At 44.5% G+C, this 17,383-nt stretch overlaps 1 protein-coding gene across 1 annotated transcript in view; it reads right to left on the minus strand.

Moving 5' to 3' along the window:
- AP2M1 (adaptor related protein complex 2 subunit mu 1) overlaps positions 1-17,383 on the minus strand; it is a 329,969-nt gene that overhangs the window by 242,653 nt on the left and 69,933 nt on the right. Inside the window, exon 3 of the mRNA XM_069618827.1 lies at positions 760-1,025. Within this exon, the coding sequence (XP_069474928.1) occupies positions 760-1,025 (266 nt within the window). The remainder of the gene's footprint in view (positions 1-759; positions 1,026-17,383) is intronic.

A 17,383-nucleotide genomic window follows, 5' to 3' on the forward strand; every position in this document is an offset into this window, starting at 1 on the left:
CAATAAATTATAAGATAACTTCTGAGAGGCCACTTAAAAATAAAAGCAGCAATACTGCTTTACTTCTAAATGCAGTATATATCTAATGAAGGACTTGGAACCAAATATAATTTATCAAACATGTCCAATGCATCAATGTACGAAAGGAGACCCAATATTCATCAAGGAGTTTGCAAGTCAAGTGACTCCACTGGCCCTCAACCTCCTTCTGGTTTTAAAAAGAAACAGGACTAACTTAAAGCATTAATAAAATGCTACACACAACCTCCTGCCCATAGGTCAAACAAAAATATTTCCCCACGGGTGAAAGCACAAGTATTGTCACACTCACATGCAGCAAAGAAATCAGATGAAACCATGACCTAGTCCTTCTTAGTCTCCCCAAATACAAAAAAGGCAGTGTTATAGCGAGCATATTCAGGGGTCGAAATTAGGACTGGTTGACTAGGAACAAAATATCTCCTGGGTATTGGGCATCACCCTTTAGGCAGGAGCTAAGTCTGGAGAACAGGAGCTAGTACATAGTGCGAGAGATGCAAATTAACTTTTTGTTCATTGCACATCAACCAATATGCTTTATACACATTCCCAAATCCACACCCTGATAGCTCTTTGTTTCTAGCTAACGAGGCTCCACTTGGCTATAACCAGGAGCGAAATAGCTCCCAGCACCTGGCAATCTCAAACCCTGTGTATGCAACCAGAACCTTACAAAGAAGGCTGCACCCCCTAACAGTATAAAACGATGGACTCACTCACCATCGAGAAGCTCATAGATCAACACAAAGTTGTTTTTAATGTTCTCCTCGCTGATCTTCCCAAAGTAGGCGGTCATGACATCACACATCTTGTAGAGAAACTCGAATACCATGGCAGCATTGACATTCTGCTTGGTGACAGCAGCCAACCAGATGTTGGAGCGCTTGACATGGAAGAAGCTGGTTCGTGCAATGTTGGTGACGGGAGACCGCACCTGCTGCCGGGCGTGGATGACATTGACCCGGAAGGCATCCACTGCATTCCGTCTGCATAAGTTGCATGTATGAAAAGAAAAAGGATAACTTTAGATCATATCTTAATCAGTTAATATGCAGAAAGATAAAGCACACCAACGCCTGTGTCCATACAGACAACTTTTCACTAAGACATCAAGGCTACACAGCCTCATGGGGATGATAATCAACATTGGTCATTTGGGCAATGTTCCAACACATGAATACCTCCATTAACAGATACACAATTACAGCTCTAAAGAGGGTGTGTAAAATGCATGGGAACAGACTTCAGGAATATTTATGCATTTGGAAAGTGCCATTAAGGGTTCTGGTCACAAGAGGGTTTGCATTGAAAAGTCCACTGCCTGGAAAAGGTCAAACTACCACGGATGCATGGCACAGCTTTAATCAAAACGAGGATAGCTTCAAAATGTCCCCTTCAAGCAGGTCATAGAAAACTGAGAACACCAAGTCAATGCCCTAGGTAAGGTTATTCAAATAAATTAACTTGTTCATTTGTTTCACGGGGTGACTTGCTCAGCTGCAAAACATGCATTTTTGCTTGGCCTCAAAGACACAGCAGCAAGGTATGGGCCACTCCAGTCAGTCACTACAAGGAGAATAGACTAGCAAAGGAGGAGTGACCCATTTCGGAAATTATGGCACCATAAATGGCTATCAACTCAACATATTCACTCTGAACAACTTAAGGAAGCATCGGCTAAAAATAAACGTAGCTTTCCTTACGCGACACGTTCCCTTTCCTTTTAGGTTTGTATCAGTCATGAAAGATTTGGCTCAATGGCAAGTAGACACTAGGCTTGAGCTTGCTAAAATGCAAAAAAACACAAGTACCCACCCAGCAATTCTTTGGAATTTTTACTTTTTACTTTTTATTTAAAAAAATGTACTGACTTGTGTGTTCCCTTCTAAAAGCACCCCTCTGGCACATACCCCATTTATGCTCGAAGCAGTCATGCTGGCAAGCCTCCCCAGTGGCAGCATGCAAGCCCATCCAGCTCACCTCATGCCAGGTACACGATTTAAACATCTGGTCTCAAGGTTTTAGCACTAGGCTTAGTGGCAAGAAGTTTCACATTCTATTTGCATCTCCACAGCGATATAGCATATAGTGTTGGGGCGCTCAGAAGCAACAGGGATCTGAACCGTCACATACAATATTCTCACACAGACCTTTTCCATCATATATGCGCAGTAATACAAATACAAGACAAAAAGCTATTGGATATTGAAAAGGCTTCACAATGTCTTTTCAACATCAGGAAGACCCTGAATTTAAGAGCTGCCATTCATGAGTAGTGGTTTTCAGAGTCCCATGAATATATTTTAGCAATACACTGTCCCTGGCCATCATTAAAAGTTTGCAGGTCCGGTAAAAGTGGCGGTAGTACTGCAACAGGCATATTTCCCCAGCCAACAAACTACAGCCAAAAGTTGGAGGTAAGTAAATTAGGTCCCCACCAGTGCCTAAAATACCAACAATCCCCTCCAAGGAGTACTATGGGAGTACATGCAATGAGGATTTACTGCCCTTTCCACCACCTGTAATATCCCACTAATTCCGGGATACCGGGCAGCGGCAACAGGTCATCATTTTTCCAGTATCCCACCAGAATTACCAGCAATTTGTAATGAGGGGCACGGTCTAGGAAGACCTAAGGATGCTTCAAAAATCGTTCTAATGTCTCCCAATATAAAGTAAATAAAAACGCAGTCAACATTTGCACTCTAGCCATGTGCAAGTTAGAATTCACTCTTGGCGAGTACAAAATGGTACAACTGTACGACTGTTGAGAATTGAGGGGGCGGAGTGAATACACCTGGCTAAAAGCTTGCAATTTGAAACATTTACCCCTGAAAAGGGTCTGTTCTTATCACCTTTTAGAACGGAAACTAATCTGGTCTCTACATACTCTCTATATCTCAAGAAAAAGAAAACAAAAACACAAGTTTGGTCACATGTCAACCAAAGAAAATGCCAAGACTATCCAAGTATTCTTTATCAAAGTAGTTTACCAATTTCCAAATGGCTACTTTGTACATTTGAAAGCAGTCCCCATATAAGTACCACCGCTGCATCCTTACCTCAAGGGTTACCCTTTAACAGAGGATGGCTAAACGTGCAAAAACAAAGACAATAGATTTTGGTTGCCATATGTCAAATGACGATGCAAATGCCCCAATAACCTACATGTCATGACTCAAGGACAAGAATAAAGTTTGCAGCATTACAACTGATCAAGTACTCAACACAAAAAATGCCACACTTCCCAAGAAATAAAGTACAGCAAAGCCTCTGACACCTGAACATAGGAGGGACAGCAGAGCCGACAAATTGGCACCAAGACAAACAGAAAGTTAACCTTTCATCAAATCAGATACACGAAACAAGGTGGACTACTAAAACAAGGGAACGTTTTCTTCAACTCAATAGAACATCGTGATTGAGCTCACTGCAACAGGTTTGAAAATCTGGCAAAAACACTGCAATAAGACTGCAGTACTGAAGACCTTAGTTGGTGAGATGCAAGTGATATGGTAGAATAGCGTCAAGGAAACAGGTAAATAATTTAAGCCATTGAATATTCACCACATGCAAGTAGTGTTGCGATAGGAGGCATTTCTGCAGATCTGGCTCTAGGATCCTCACTTCTGTGAGCAACTGCTCCCCCGTGTTCGCAATGTGGAGGTGATGACCAATATCTTACAGATATTTGGGGAGGGATTGCATGCCCTGCTGCTCCCTGCAGATATGGGTGGGTGTAGGGGGAGTGAGGACCTGCAAGATGTCAGATGCTGGTTTATGTGTTTATTAAAATGTGCAGGCTCTTCTGTTGCTGGCATATCAAGTGTCTAGGGCCACTGAGGTGAGAAAATACCTTGGACGAATAGCGGCTGTCTATAACTTAGAAGCAGCAGATGAAGGTATGGAGATTTGGGAGGCTTTGCGTCTGCTCCAGCCTTTGGCCAGCACTTTCTCTGCCTGCCGGCACCAGGTCTAAGCAACCACCACAGTGCAGCCATGCTCCCTGGAGGTCTTTGTGCCAGAGTTTTTGTGAAACGTTCAGATGAAACCATCATGTTACATATCTATTGTTGCAACATATTCATTGGAGAAGGTCTGCACTTGTTCCAAGTTCTCTTGGGAATTTCTTTAGGTATCAAGTCCAAGATGATACAAATCAAGCACTTACCTGCATTGCTTTTTTGTCCTATTCTCAGGAAAAGCCTTACAGAGTGCTCTCGGGATTCCTCCAGATTACATTCAAAAGTGTGAAGTTGGGACCAGGATTACAGATTCCTAATGGAAAACTATAGCTACTCAAGCAGCAAGATTAGGGTTAATGGAAAACTAAATCACCAGTGTAAAACTGGGGCACAATACGCAAGGTTGCTTCGTGGCGCTGTAGCCATTCGCTTAGTTAATGGTACAGTTAGCGAGGCAAATTAGATTCAACTAGCAAATTAAAGGACATGAAATTTGGAGAGCAATGTTATAGGCTACCCATGTCCGCAGTCTAGGTCCTTGTGTCGATTTCAGAAAATGACACATCTGTTCCTCAAATGATGTCTGAACAGAGGCTTTAGAGTTAATTTCTCCAAGCTGGAGATCCTCAATCGGAAGAGCAGCCAGGAAGGAGGACTGGTTGGTCTTGACACACTTGGGTATTCGATTGCCACAACTCTGAATTTTTGGTGAATGGCACAAAGGAAATATTCAGCAATGGATAGCACTTGAGGATAGTAGCTGCAGAACCTTATTTGGATGCCTAAGGCAAACAGGCATCACTCTGATAAGCCCAGTTACCAAGTATGTTTAAGAGGCTTGGGGGCGCACAAAATGGGAAATTACACCAGACAACATTTCACCCTCATCAACTTCTTTACTTAAAATTCTAACCCAGCTCTTGCTTGGCCCTTTTGCACAATGGGGAAAAAGGGTGCACCTTCGCCAGGCCAACTTGTTTGGAGGGAAAAGAAAGAAAAAACATTCCAAGAATGTGAGAGGAATCCCAAATCCGGAATAAGGGAGGGTAGTGATCTTCAACTGTGGCACTAGATCCTCCCAACAAGGCAGTGACCGCCAGATGTTTTGGACTTAAACTCAATTGATACCCCCTGCCCTCTCCCTTCACCCCCCCCCCCCCACGCTGATGGGAGTACTCCGAAGCCTCTGGAGCCAAAAGGTGCAGACTTATGCATGAAAGAGTGGGCTACCAGGCTGCTTGTCCTAGCGGCACTTAAATACCACGCATGTTCAAGAAAGCTGAGGTCTACATTGTCTAGGGCAAGTTCAGACTCAAAACTCTAGGAAACCGAAATCTAGCTCTGCAAGAAGTTTTCAAAAGGAAGAATGGGAAATCATCTGGGATGGGCTAGAAGATGCTCCACAAGTACCAACAAATAAATAGGCTAGAAACTGCTCACTCATTGGTACCAAACCTGTAATAGTCGTCAGAAGACTTAAGATATAAGAGGAGGGACCTATGGATGCACTTTTGGATAACTTTGTATCATTTCACAATGCATCTTACAATGGGGTTATATTTATATGACTCTAGAATACACAAGGGGATTTTTGGTTACCTTGGATGTGCCTAAAAGACAAGCTGGTGGCAGCAGTTGAATTTCATCCATTTTTGCACCACAGCCCTAACGTGTTCGATGTGTTTGGCTACCAACTGTGTCTACTGACCCAACATGGCTGTGCCACAAGGTTTTTGCTTGTTCTTTTGGCCATCTTGCCCTGTAGCCTTCTTCCCGACCAGCCAGCTCAGAAAATTACTTTTAAGGGCATGCATCGTTCGGACTGTCTGGCCCCAATCCACATCCTCATGCCTGAACGTCTGTTGTGCATGCTTGGATGAGACCCACAATGGTCCTTGTTTATGCACGAGTGTGGCAAGTTTTGCCACTGGAGGGTAGAGTCATAGCACTCAACTGACTATGGATAAGACTAGGAGTCCCACAGCCATACTCCAGATAGCTCCTGGGTTTTCCTGAAAGAGCCAACTATACTGTCCAGCTGCCTGTGAGGAGACCAGGGACCCGTTGTAACTTCTTCTGCTGTCCTGGGAGAGCCCTACCAGATTCGACCCTTGGGGTGGTGGTAACAATCACCCTCGACGTCAGCTCTGTGTCCTGCGAAGAAGAGCCATCCGAAGTCCCCCTGAAACACCTAGTGGCTGGCCAGCTCAGAGTCTGGGCTACCGTTGTTGAACTTTAGGGATCGACAGCTTGTGCTACTGGGCTCGTCCCAGCCAAATTTTGGGGTTCCTGCATAAAGGAGAGCAGAGCTAGACCGTGAAGTCCAACTGCAAAAAGAGTGTCCTCCTGCGTCGACGTGCATCGATGGCGGTCGTCCTGAACAACTTTCCTGCATCCAGTCCATTGCTGAGAGGGGCCCTTCATATAGTTCTGTATTTTTCATCCTGAAGACATTGCACCAGCAATAGTCGCCGACCGGAGAAGTGCTAGAACCTGCAACCCCTGGGCACCAAGAACAGGAGCAGACAGCAGGAAACGCTACCTTGAACCCTCTTCTGAAGGCCTGCCAAGTCCCAAGAAGAATCAGATCGGGTGGTGAGGTACAGTGGTACTTACCTGGCCCTTATCTCCCACTTTTAAAATTTGGTAACTTTAAAAACAGTTTGTCTTTGCCATTGCTTGCTCACGCAAGCAATCCAAAAGTCGGAAAAATGTTGACTGCAACAGTGTGTCCACTAACTCTTGGAACAAGATTCTACCTTCATTTATTCCCACTTCACAAACTTCCTTGGAACTTAGATGAACTTTTGGCCATAAATCTCCATTCAACATAGGGATGAACTTGTGAAGTGAGGGTTCTGTGGTTACTGAGAACCAACATAGTGATATGATTTAATTATCTTTCCTTTCAGGTGTTGTGTAGTTTATCTAGAATTAGCACACTGTCAATGTGGTTGGATATGTGTTTAATATCGGTTTGTGTGATAGAAACCTGCTTATAGTCATTATTCATTGTGTGCGTTTGGCCATAAAATGTTATTTTTAATAACTGATTGTCAAAGGGTTATTCTTGGCTACTTACCTTTTGGACTCATTGAAGACCCCTTATCAAGCTCACCTTTCCTGAGAAATAAGCCTTGGCCACTCGCCTTGCTACCTTGAACTGGTTTCGCTACATCTCCCAGAATTTTCCCCGTCACAATTGTAGGTTGGCCTCCTATAGATCTGTCCACCAGGCAAAAGTATAGAAAACCAGTCCTAACAACATGTAATTATAAAGTCTGTATACGGTCCCTTTCTAAAACAGTATTTGACAAAATACAAGAAAAAAACGCATGCAAATAAGGTTTGCTGCTTGACAGCAATATGTTTAAAGCCTTCTGCCTTCATAAAAAAGTACCAGGTGATATGAAGGAAGTTGCCTAGTTCACTGCTGTACGTCTGGGTGCAGGAGAGAGGAAGCAGGTCCAAAACGGAGGCCATTGGAAAAGCGGTCAGAACCGCCTACTTTAATATCTGTAAAGTGGAAACTAAAGAGCATGTAGTTATCCGTAATTTGAGAGGATGGGGTTGTGCTTTTGAAAACTGGAAGGAAACCACTCGCAAATTGTCTCAGAATCAAAGACCCACACTGATTAGCATGGCATTTGTTCAAAGATTGCAAATTCTACCAGGACCTAGGGTGGAAAAATAGGTTTTCCTAATCACTGCTGGGAACAGCAGAATTCAGTCTTAGTGCCAGTATCTGGAGGCAAAGCTTGGGAATTCTGCATTGCAGGCTGTTGCAAGACACCCCCTGCAATTCAGCCACACTTGCCCTTCATAGTTACCAATCGCAGTACTGGTGAGGCTCTTGGATGAGGGTATCTAACCATTTCATGCAAGATTATCCACAGTCCATGCACAGGATAAAGTTGGCTCGCCATTAACCATCTTAAATGTAAGACAAGGAAGGGTTCCGAAACCCTCTTTGAAAATTATTATTCCTGCCCCCTATATTTGCAATTCAGATTTGGGCAGGTGCGATTGAGAGGGCTTTTAGGCAAATGGTAAGGACTCCATGAGCAAGTTTCTTTGCCTCTACCCATTGAAGCAGGTGGAAGTCAGTGTGCCACATGTTTTTATTTTTTTCTTCTTAAAGTAGTTTACGCATCAAGGGTTAAAGCCTATTTTTAAGGAAAGAAGTGCAGAAACTATTACTCATATCGATCGCAGCACGCCATCCCAATACAACTAGAAGGATCTTGCATTTCAGTTTTAAATGTTAGCTATAAGTTGGACATCTCAACAGAAGAACAAGTTACTTACCAACGATAACGTTCTTTTGCTTGGATGTTCCTCCCACATTCTTGTGTTCGATATATTTGTATCTAGATAATACTAATCATGGACCGTATGAAGAACGGCCTTAGCAAACAGGTCTCCTTGTGATGAGCTGGAATCTAGAGAATAGTGTTTCACAAAAGTATGCATAGACGACCAGGTAGCCGCTGCACATTGCATCACGACACCCCTCTGGAGAGCCGAAGTTGCCATGCCCCTAGCTGAGTGAGCCCTTAGCCCATCTCAAGGCTCTTTTCCAGCTAATCTGTAGCATTCGGTAATTGCCCAAATTATCCATCTAGATAATGTCTTTCTTCCTCCTTACTTGCATGAGGAGGTGGATAAAAAGAAGGCAGAGTGATTTTTGCAACAGATGAGTCAGATTATTTTAGGCAAAAACGAGGGTTTGACTCTAAGAATAATCTTGTCCTTATGAAAGATGGTGTGAAGAGGCCTACAAGAGAGCCTGCAACACACTCACCCAGCGGGCTGATGTCATTGCCACTAGAAGGATTGTCTTTAAGGTAAGGAGCCTTAGCGCAGAACGAGTACAAGGGCTCAAAAGGAATGCATGTAAAAGAAACTAAATTTAAATCCCACATTGGTACCTGAAATGGGACTGGAGGGTACACATTAGTGAGACCTTTCAGGAACTGTACAATCAAAGGCATCTTGAAGTAAGACTTCTTCTGAGGAGCGCTTAAAAATAGACAGCGCTGCCAGGTATCCTTTTATTGTGCCAATCTGAAGCCACAGACTGGCCAAGTGTAAAAGGAAAAAAAGTACCATAGGTGTATTACATAAGAATGGGTCCACATTCTTGTCTTTGCACCAGTCACTGAACTTGTTCCAACGACACCGGTACAAGGATTTTGTTGATGGCCTTCTAGCCGAAAGCAAAATCTCCATTACGTCATCCGGGAGGTTGAATCCTTAAATCTCAGCCGTTCAGAAACTATGCGTGAAGGCTGAGCGTCTTGACTTCTGCATAGAGAACCCAAACTTCCTCTTTCGAAAGGAGATCCTCTCTTTGTGGAAGACGTATTGGAGGGCAGAGGGACATGTCCAGAAGGTCCGGGTACCACGTCCTCCTGGCCTAACTCTGGGGCAATTAGGATCATGGTTTTCCTGAACTTTCTCAACCTCCTGATTACGTGAGGAATCACAGGGATTGGAGGAAACTTGTATAGGAGTGGAAATTCCCAGTCCAATACGAACGCGTCCCCTAGAGCTCCTCTTGGAGGAAATGCCCTTGCGCAGTACAGTTCGCACTTCCTGTTGACACTGGTCGCGAACAGATCTACTTGTGGGGTTCCCCTAAGGGTGAAGATCTCTTGAAGGACTTCCTGAGCTAGGTCCCACTCGTGGGACACACTGCTCTGCCTGCTCAGAGCGTCCACTGCCATGTTCTGCTCTCCGGCTAGGTGAACTGCCGACAGAGATTCCTTCTTGTATTGCCCAGAACCAGAGCTGCATTGCGTCTCTGCACAGTGGTAGGGACCCTAGGCCACCTCTCTTGTTGAGGTAGTACATGGCCACTGTTGTCCGTCATTATCAGGACGACCCTTGGCCTCTGCTGACAGCACCGGAAGGGATGTAATTTAACGCCACCCTAAAGTGACATCCCGGGAAGCGATGAAACGCAACCTTTCACCCCTTGACAAAACAGGAAGTGGCATCAAATACCATTGTTCCAAAGTACACTAAATTACTGTGAATGCAAGCAGACGTCCAAGGCCAAATGATAATATGTTAAGGTATAGCACTTATGCTTAAGCTCTTTTATAGAACAAATATGCATACAATATCACCCAATCTGTGTTCTTACTCATTTATCGACCAATAAGGCCCCGGCCTCAAGCACAGCACCGCCTGGTGGAAAACATTTTTCCAAAGCAGCAAAGCTAAAGATATGACTGCATGAGGAATACGTGGAGGACACAATCCAAATCGAAATGCACTATTTGGGTGAGGTGGTGGAAAGCGTGGCATTGGTAGAGAAATGTAGCGCTACTGAACATTATCCAGTGAAGTCCAGTGTGTTTGTGATATGGCTAATGCCTCCTGCCAGAGTATAGGTGGTGGTGAAGAAAGGAAGCAGAGTCAAAGGTGGTGGTGTTTGAGGACTTTTCTAAGGGTGTCCACGTTGGCAACAGCTTGTCGGCATACAGTGCTCCAATGGAAGGACGCTAAAGTGGAATCTGAGGTCAGAAATATGGTGTGGTAAAGAGGTAAAGTTGTGCCTTAAGTGGTAGGACGGAAGGTGACATCTTTAGTAAAAGTACAGAAATCAAAACGGATACCATGCCTCATCACAGGAAATGGAGCAGGACATGGAAATTATGTTAAGCCAATTGCTAGGTTAAAAAAAATAAAAAGGTCCCGGTGGCAAATTGAGGGCTTGCTATAGATACACCGAATGCAAGCGAGTCCCATGACTAGGCCATCACAGACATCTGTCTAAATGACAAGTGTATTTCTACAGGCAGTTAAAGGTGAGGTGGCAAGCATCATAATGCTGCTGGAGAGATCGCTGAAAAAGGGCTGATAGGCAAGGGTGGACTGGAGCACAAAGAGACATACTAGTATTGAAGTTGATATTATCCATTTTGGCAAGACATTGTAACAGTGCCTCATGCCACATTTGAAGCCCTACAAAAACGGGGAAAAGGGGATCATAAAGATGTTACTACAAGAAGTCTACTCATGCCTTGTAGCAGCAATGGGCAGGCTTATAGAATACTTTATGCCAACCCCTTAATCGGCTGCTTATGGTCCAGCAACCTGCCTGAAACCCACTTCTCACATGGCATTAAGTATTTATGCAGAGCAGGGAATGTGACTTCAAAATACATCACTGACTGCTGTGTAGATCACATGCCCACATGCACAGAATAATCAATGTGTATTTTTTTTTTAAGGAAAATTACTATGCGGACAGCCTAAAGTGTGGTGTCTGCCTTCAGATCACAGTGATTCCCAGCCAATAAGTCTGATGAGCCGTTCAAGCAACAACAATTCAGACACCCGTTTCGGACACATGCTCAAGCAAATATTTACACAGAATGCCCAACATATGATAGTGCCATTGGGAAGCTGGAAAATACATTGTGAAACTTCACACCCTAAACCCAGTGCATTGAACCTCAAGACCAGGTATTCAATTAAAATTGGACACAGTGTACGCCATCACTGATCACAATCAGCTCGAGAACGATCAGGAAGACAAGCCCCCACAGATTATGGGAACTTATTTTTAAAGAAAGATTGAAGTAAGTCAGTGTGCGCCTCAGTCCGCCATGCGCCTCTTACCTATTGCTACAGCAGCCAATGAGGAGATGAGATGAACAGAAATGGCACCAGCGAGGAAAGGAGAGTGACAGCAACAAGAGAAAGGGTTAGAAAAATAAAACAAAGAACACATACAAACACAAAACCAGAGAAGAGCACAATGAACCCAACAGAAAGAAGGAAAAGATCAGCTGATGATTTTCATCTGACCCCACTCTGGAATGGAGACAGCAACAGGGGAGAGCTGCACACAAATCTGTCCCGTGACACTCAACACCCAATACCCCAGCCTTACCTGCACAGCACCGCTCCCACAAACAACTCCCACCTTTCCATCAACCTACCTCTGCACACTCACTGTTCCAAACATGGAACAGTGTTAAGGAATAGTCACAGATGGCGGTCCTCTTCAGCACGCGATACACATTCCTCTGCCCCGCCCGCCCTCCCCCCCCCCCAATCACCACAACTGTGCTCAAAATTACCATCAGATTGGATTGACTGGGTCATCTTTCCGTGAGTGACACAAAAATCCTAAACAGCATACTTTGCCTGAAACACCTCGCCAAACCTGCCCACAGCACCATGTTATACCTGGAAGGCAAAGGTGCTGAAACCAGTCAATGAAATGGAAGCGGAATAGTGCCCTTCTACCACCTCATTTTGGCAAGTCAAGCCCAATTGCACACCATCAGTCTGCAAGTCATGAGGCGCATGGTCTATAAATGTTTTAAAGAGACAAAAGGAGAGAGTTCTCTTAAGAGAACACAGCAGCCAGTTAGGAGTAGACCACAAGGTTTCTGTTTGCATCCTTTAAAGAATATCCTCACCGGTAGAGACTGCTTCTTTGGATATGCCCAAACCTTCTAAACAGATTTCCTTTGACTTCAGTTTTCCTCACTACATTAAACCAATCCGCAAGAGGAAAGTAAGGCGATTCAGAGACCTGGCACTAGCCTTTCCATATTTCTGTATAATTAAGACCTCAGATTCCTTTGTAGAGTCATAGATTCCACTTCCTCACAAAAGGTCAAGTAGAAAAACAATATTTCCAATCAAAAACAGATGTCAGACCTCCCCAGTCAAGTTAGTAATAAGAGCTTAGGAGTGGAAAACATTAACAATGGCCCCTGTGCAGAGAATGCAAAAGGCTACTTTTCATTTCAGTTTCTTGCTTCAATCTTTCTTGCTGTGCTCTACTCAGTTAAAACATAGGGTGACTGTGTGATAGTTAAAAACATTTTTTTAAAACTATTTTTCAATGACCTAATGCTTTAAGTTACATTTGTATCCCATAGTTAATCGGTGTCCAGGAATAACCTGCATAGCTGTCCGACAATAAGTGTATAGATTCCTCCAGCAGGCCGGCAAATAGCCAAGTTAAATGGAAAGATGAGAATTATGATTTTTCAACCATTTTATTTATTTGTTCATTTATAAAGCGCACCTAACCCAGAGGTATGTGGCTCATTGCTTAAGAATTACAGAGATGTTGAGAGACAGACGACAGTTCAATACATAGTAAATGTAACAGTTAGGAGGACACCAGTCAAGGCAAATATGTGTTATCACATCATAGAACCCCAACATCTCAATTAGAAGAGAGAATTTAAAGTTGAAGACAAGTGAACTCGACAACCCCACCCTGCTGTCCCGTCTTGCCAAGATTGGTATATCTGGGCAAGTGCTGGCCTGGTTCTCCTCGTTCCTGGCAGATCGTACCCAGGCTCTCTTGGCCCCCATTTCGATCTAGCCCCTGCCATCTCAGTTGCGAGGTGCCGCAGGGTTCCTTCTTGTCTCCGATAATATTTAATATTTACATCTGGGCACTTGAGTGTCTAATCCGCTCCTTCGGCGTCATGTGCTATTCTTATGCCGACAACACCCAGATCCTGATCAGTTTAGATCTCGATCAGGCTGCGGTGTCATCATGCCTTCAGGAGGTGCCTGGCAGCCGTGGTGGACTGGATGAACCACAATTGGCTAAAGCTGATCTGAGACAAGACAGATGTTTTGGTGGTGGGTTGCCCCCCTGATCCTTCACTCTGGGTGTCCTTCTGGCCCTCCTCACTTGGCCCCCTTCCAGTTCCTGCGGGCGAAGGTGAAAAACGTGGGTGTGGTCCTGTCTGTGTCCCTGTCTATGGACACCCAAGTAAGCTGGCCATTTTCAGCTTAATACTGAATAAAGTGCTTCCTATGATCCCGGCACCCTCACCGTCCACCGGTGGTGGCAGCTATGGTGCTTAGCCGGCTTAACCGTTGTAACTCCGTCTATTTGGCGCAGCCAAAGGGGCTGGTTCCGCGACTGCAACATTAGCAAAACATAGCAGCTCACGCGGCTAAGGGTACGCCCTAAGGAGCTCAAATTTCACTGGTGCTGCGGGCCCTGCATTGGCACCCGGTGGTTCGACGCATCAGATTTAAGGTGCTGTGCATCGGCTATTGAGCGCTGCATGATCAAGGTGCGGAATATCTTTGCACAAAGTTAACCCGTTATTCTCCGAAGCACTGCCTGCGATCCGCCTCAACTGATCTGCTCTGTGTGCCTTCTTCCCGCCATGTGCGGATTGGGGGACAAGCCTTTTCCGTAGCGGCGGCTCAGCTATGGAACGAGCTCCTGCCGGCCATAAAAAAACTATCCAACCATTTGGCCTTCAGAAAGACTGTAAAAACTATCTGTTTTAGGTCTAGGGGTGATGTGGCTACGGCTGTGTCTTTCCTCTCTAGCACCATGATACCTTTTGGGTGGCTGTGCGCTTTAGAAATTCACGTAACATAACAAATCTGCTTTTCAAACTCTTTGAGAGCAGTTATAAAAAAAATAAAAAGTTAAAATTGTCCCAAATTAATTCAGGTTCACATCAAGGGTAAACGCGAGGGTCAAGTAGGAAAGGCCAACCTAGTTGAGGGGTATTTGTAACTCCGTAGGATTTTGAACGACGGGAAGTTATGAATACCGGGGATGCATTGCAAATGAAGCATATAATCATGTATTACCAGGTGTTTTGTCTGAATTTGTGGAAAAGGGCCGGTGTGATGTCAGTAATCCAACATGGCCGCTGCTATAATTTATGAATGAGAATTTGATCTATAACTCGTTTCAGAGTGATCCTATAAAATATTTTCAAAGGATCTTTTTTGTTCACTATAAAAACTTAGTTCTTAAAATATTTTGATAACTCATTATTTAGAAGTTTGTTTGCAGTTAGTATTTCATGATGCCTAAAAAATGTTTACTTCTTTTTTGTTACATGTTTTGGCAATTGGCAAGAACATGTAAAAGTTACTTAAGAGAGTAAAATTAATGTTTTCAAAATGTCCATCCCTCCACAGTTCAAAAGTCATTTAAAAGTAGAAGTTCCTCACCAGGGGCAATGACTCCCTTCCCATGGCCTTGGTTACCAGGCGGAGTGACTCCCTTCCCATGGTCTTTCTTGGTTACTAAGAGAATGCCTCCCTTCTCCCATTACCATGGTTCACAGTTCACTACACCAGGGGGAATTACTCCCTTTGTCTGGCTTTTTCTTATACTTGGTTTCACAGTTCACATACTTGGTTTTACAATTCACAACACCAGGGGGAAGGACTGCCTTCCCTTGGCTTGGCTTTTCTTGACTTTACTTTGAGGATCACAGACCATGGCTTCCTTCTCTTCAGACTTGGGCAGACTTGGTACACAGTCCTACCACGAAGACTGCTTTCAACTCTTTTTCATGGGTGCATGCCCCACCCCTGTCTCAGGCTGTTTCCAATAAATTTCCTGCCATTAGTGGGTGCCAGGAGAACGACCCTAGCCTGTGCGTTGCCCCCTACAACTCCTCAGGCTCTCTCGTATCTCCACTTACCTCTTCTGGGTTCTAGATACCTCGTCGGGACTTCCAGGGCTCAGGATGCACCTCTGCGGCTCCATGGGTTGGTCTCTGCTGAAGCTGTGTGTGCCTTCCTGGCTTCAGGATTTGGTTTGCCTTCTCTTCCCGCCGTGCTCGGCTTCTCCCCGGCTACTGTTCTGCGCTTTCCTCTCGCACGCTGGACCCCAGCTGCTCTCCCCAACAGGACACTTCCTTGTGGACTGCCTCCTTGTGGCGTCTTGGTCTGTTCTCCTTCCTTGCGACAACCCGCTCAGTGTTCCTCATTTTTTTGCCCTTCTTTTTTTATTATGGAAGAACTGGTTACTTGGTTGCACACTCTCCTGCGAAGACTTTAAGGTTCATCTTTGTTCCACAAAGTCTTCATTACTCTGCACCTCCTCGTCTCAGTATTTATCAGACAAGTCTCTGCGGTAGCCTAGGTTCGTCTTCCTCTTGGTGGTGCTTAAATCCATGACCCTTCACATATACATGGGTTGGTTAGGAACGACCCCGGGATGTAGGAGTGTTTAGGGTGCTGGGTGACTGATGTCATACCACGTTCTCCCTAGATGGTCATCCTTGTCCCCAGAGGAGAAGTCTCTCCCCAAGAGATCCTCCCGCTGTGTACCATCCCCCAGGGGACAATCAGGTAGCGGCCTCACCTCCCTGGCCTCATGGGAAGGGTATCCTCCTTAGGCAGAAGTGATGACATCCAAGGATTTGTCACAGAACTTATAAGGCAAACATATATTGATAGTTACACACAACTAAAGTCGCTGGGTTGACAATCCGGTCTCTACCCATGCTGTTATACCACAAAAAAAAGACTAAATAACTTTATTCAAAATCATTCCTCAAGCTTAGTTCCCTATAGATAACTCACTGTCCCTGTAAAGAGCTGTCTCTGTCCCTAAAGTGTATGTTCTTACCCTAGTGGTGCGCTGCTGCATCGCCTACAAGGGTTAGGGGATAGAAGAGAGCTCGCCCTATCCTCTCTCATTACTTTCCTCAAATGCTAAAAACGAAGTGCACACTGGTCATGGAAATCAATGTAAATAAATGTAATGTTATTGTTTCCATATAGTGTGTCTTATCACGATGTATTAAAACAAGCAGCTAATTAAACTCATATGGAGGATAATGTTTCCATAGATCTCTCAATGTTCGATTCTTAATGCTTTGGACACTGAAAGAATAGGAAAAATGACTTAATAGTACTACAGGCCCATCATGTGTTCTATATGGGTTCTGGGGATTGGTGTGTCAGACCAAACCACTTTTTGTCTACCGGTTTCCGCGGATGTGGACCCACTCTCCACTTTCTTCAGGACTTCCCTATTGCTCTTAATAATGCAGGGAATGGTTTAATAAAAAAGACACTCTTGTCAATGGTTGTCTTGTGCTCCTTCGATCACTGTGTGGAGGGCGTCTCAATTCTGACTCTGGGACTGCAAAACTCTTCAGTCTTCTCTTCCCTAGAAGGGAATACATATAAAAGGGGATCCATCAATACAAAATGTGTCTACAAGTTCTGTTTCCTAATATTGCATGACATAGAAAGAGGATCGCTTACCTCTTCATTCACTCTCTGTGGGCAGCAGATTGTCTTAAATGCCCTATTACAGTTGGGTTGTTCTGATTGCGTTCCACCGGTGTTCTCATTGGGGTCGAATCTCTATCAAAAACAAGGGAATGCTTAGTTTCCCAAAAGGGGGTATCCCCCTTGAGCACTCAGGCAGTGCTACACAGAATCTACAGTGTGGTGATACAAAACTACTCACCCCGATGATGTTGGATACGTGATTGCTCCCAGTTTGGTGCAACTCCTGGCCAGTAATAGCTCTAAAAGTCACCTTTCAATGTCTATTTGGGAGAACACACAAATGAGTGTTCTGGACACAATGCCGTTTACAAAAC

Source organism: Ambystoma mexicanum, chromosome 10 (genome assembly GCF_040938575.1).
Source record: "Ambystoma mexicanum isolate Mex_15411 chromosome 10, UKY_AmexF1_1, whole genome shotgun sequence".
Lineage (NCBI taxonomy): Eukaryota > Metazoa > Chordata > Amphibia > Caudata > Ambystomatidae > Ambystoma > Ambystoma mexicanum.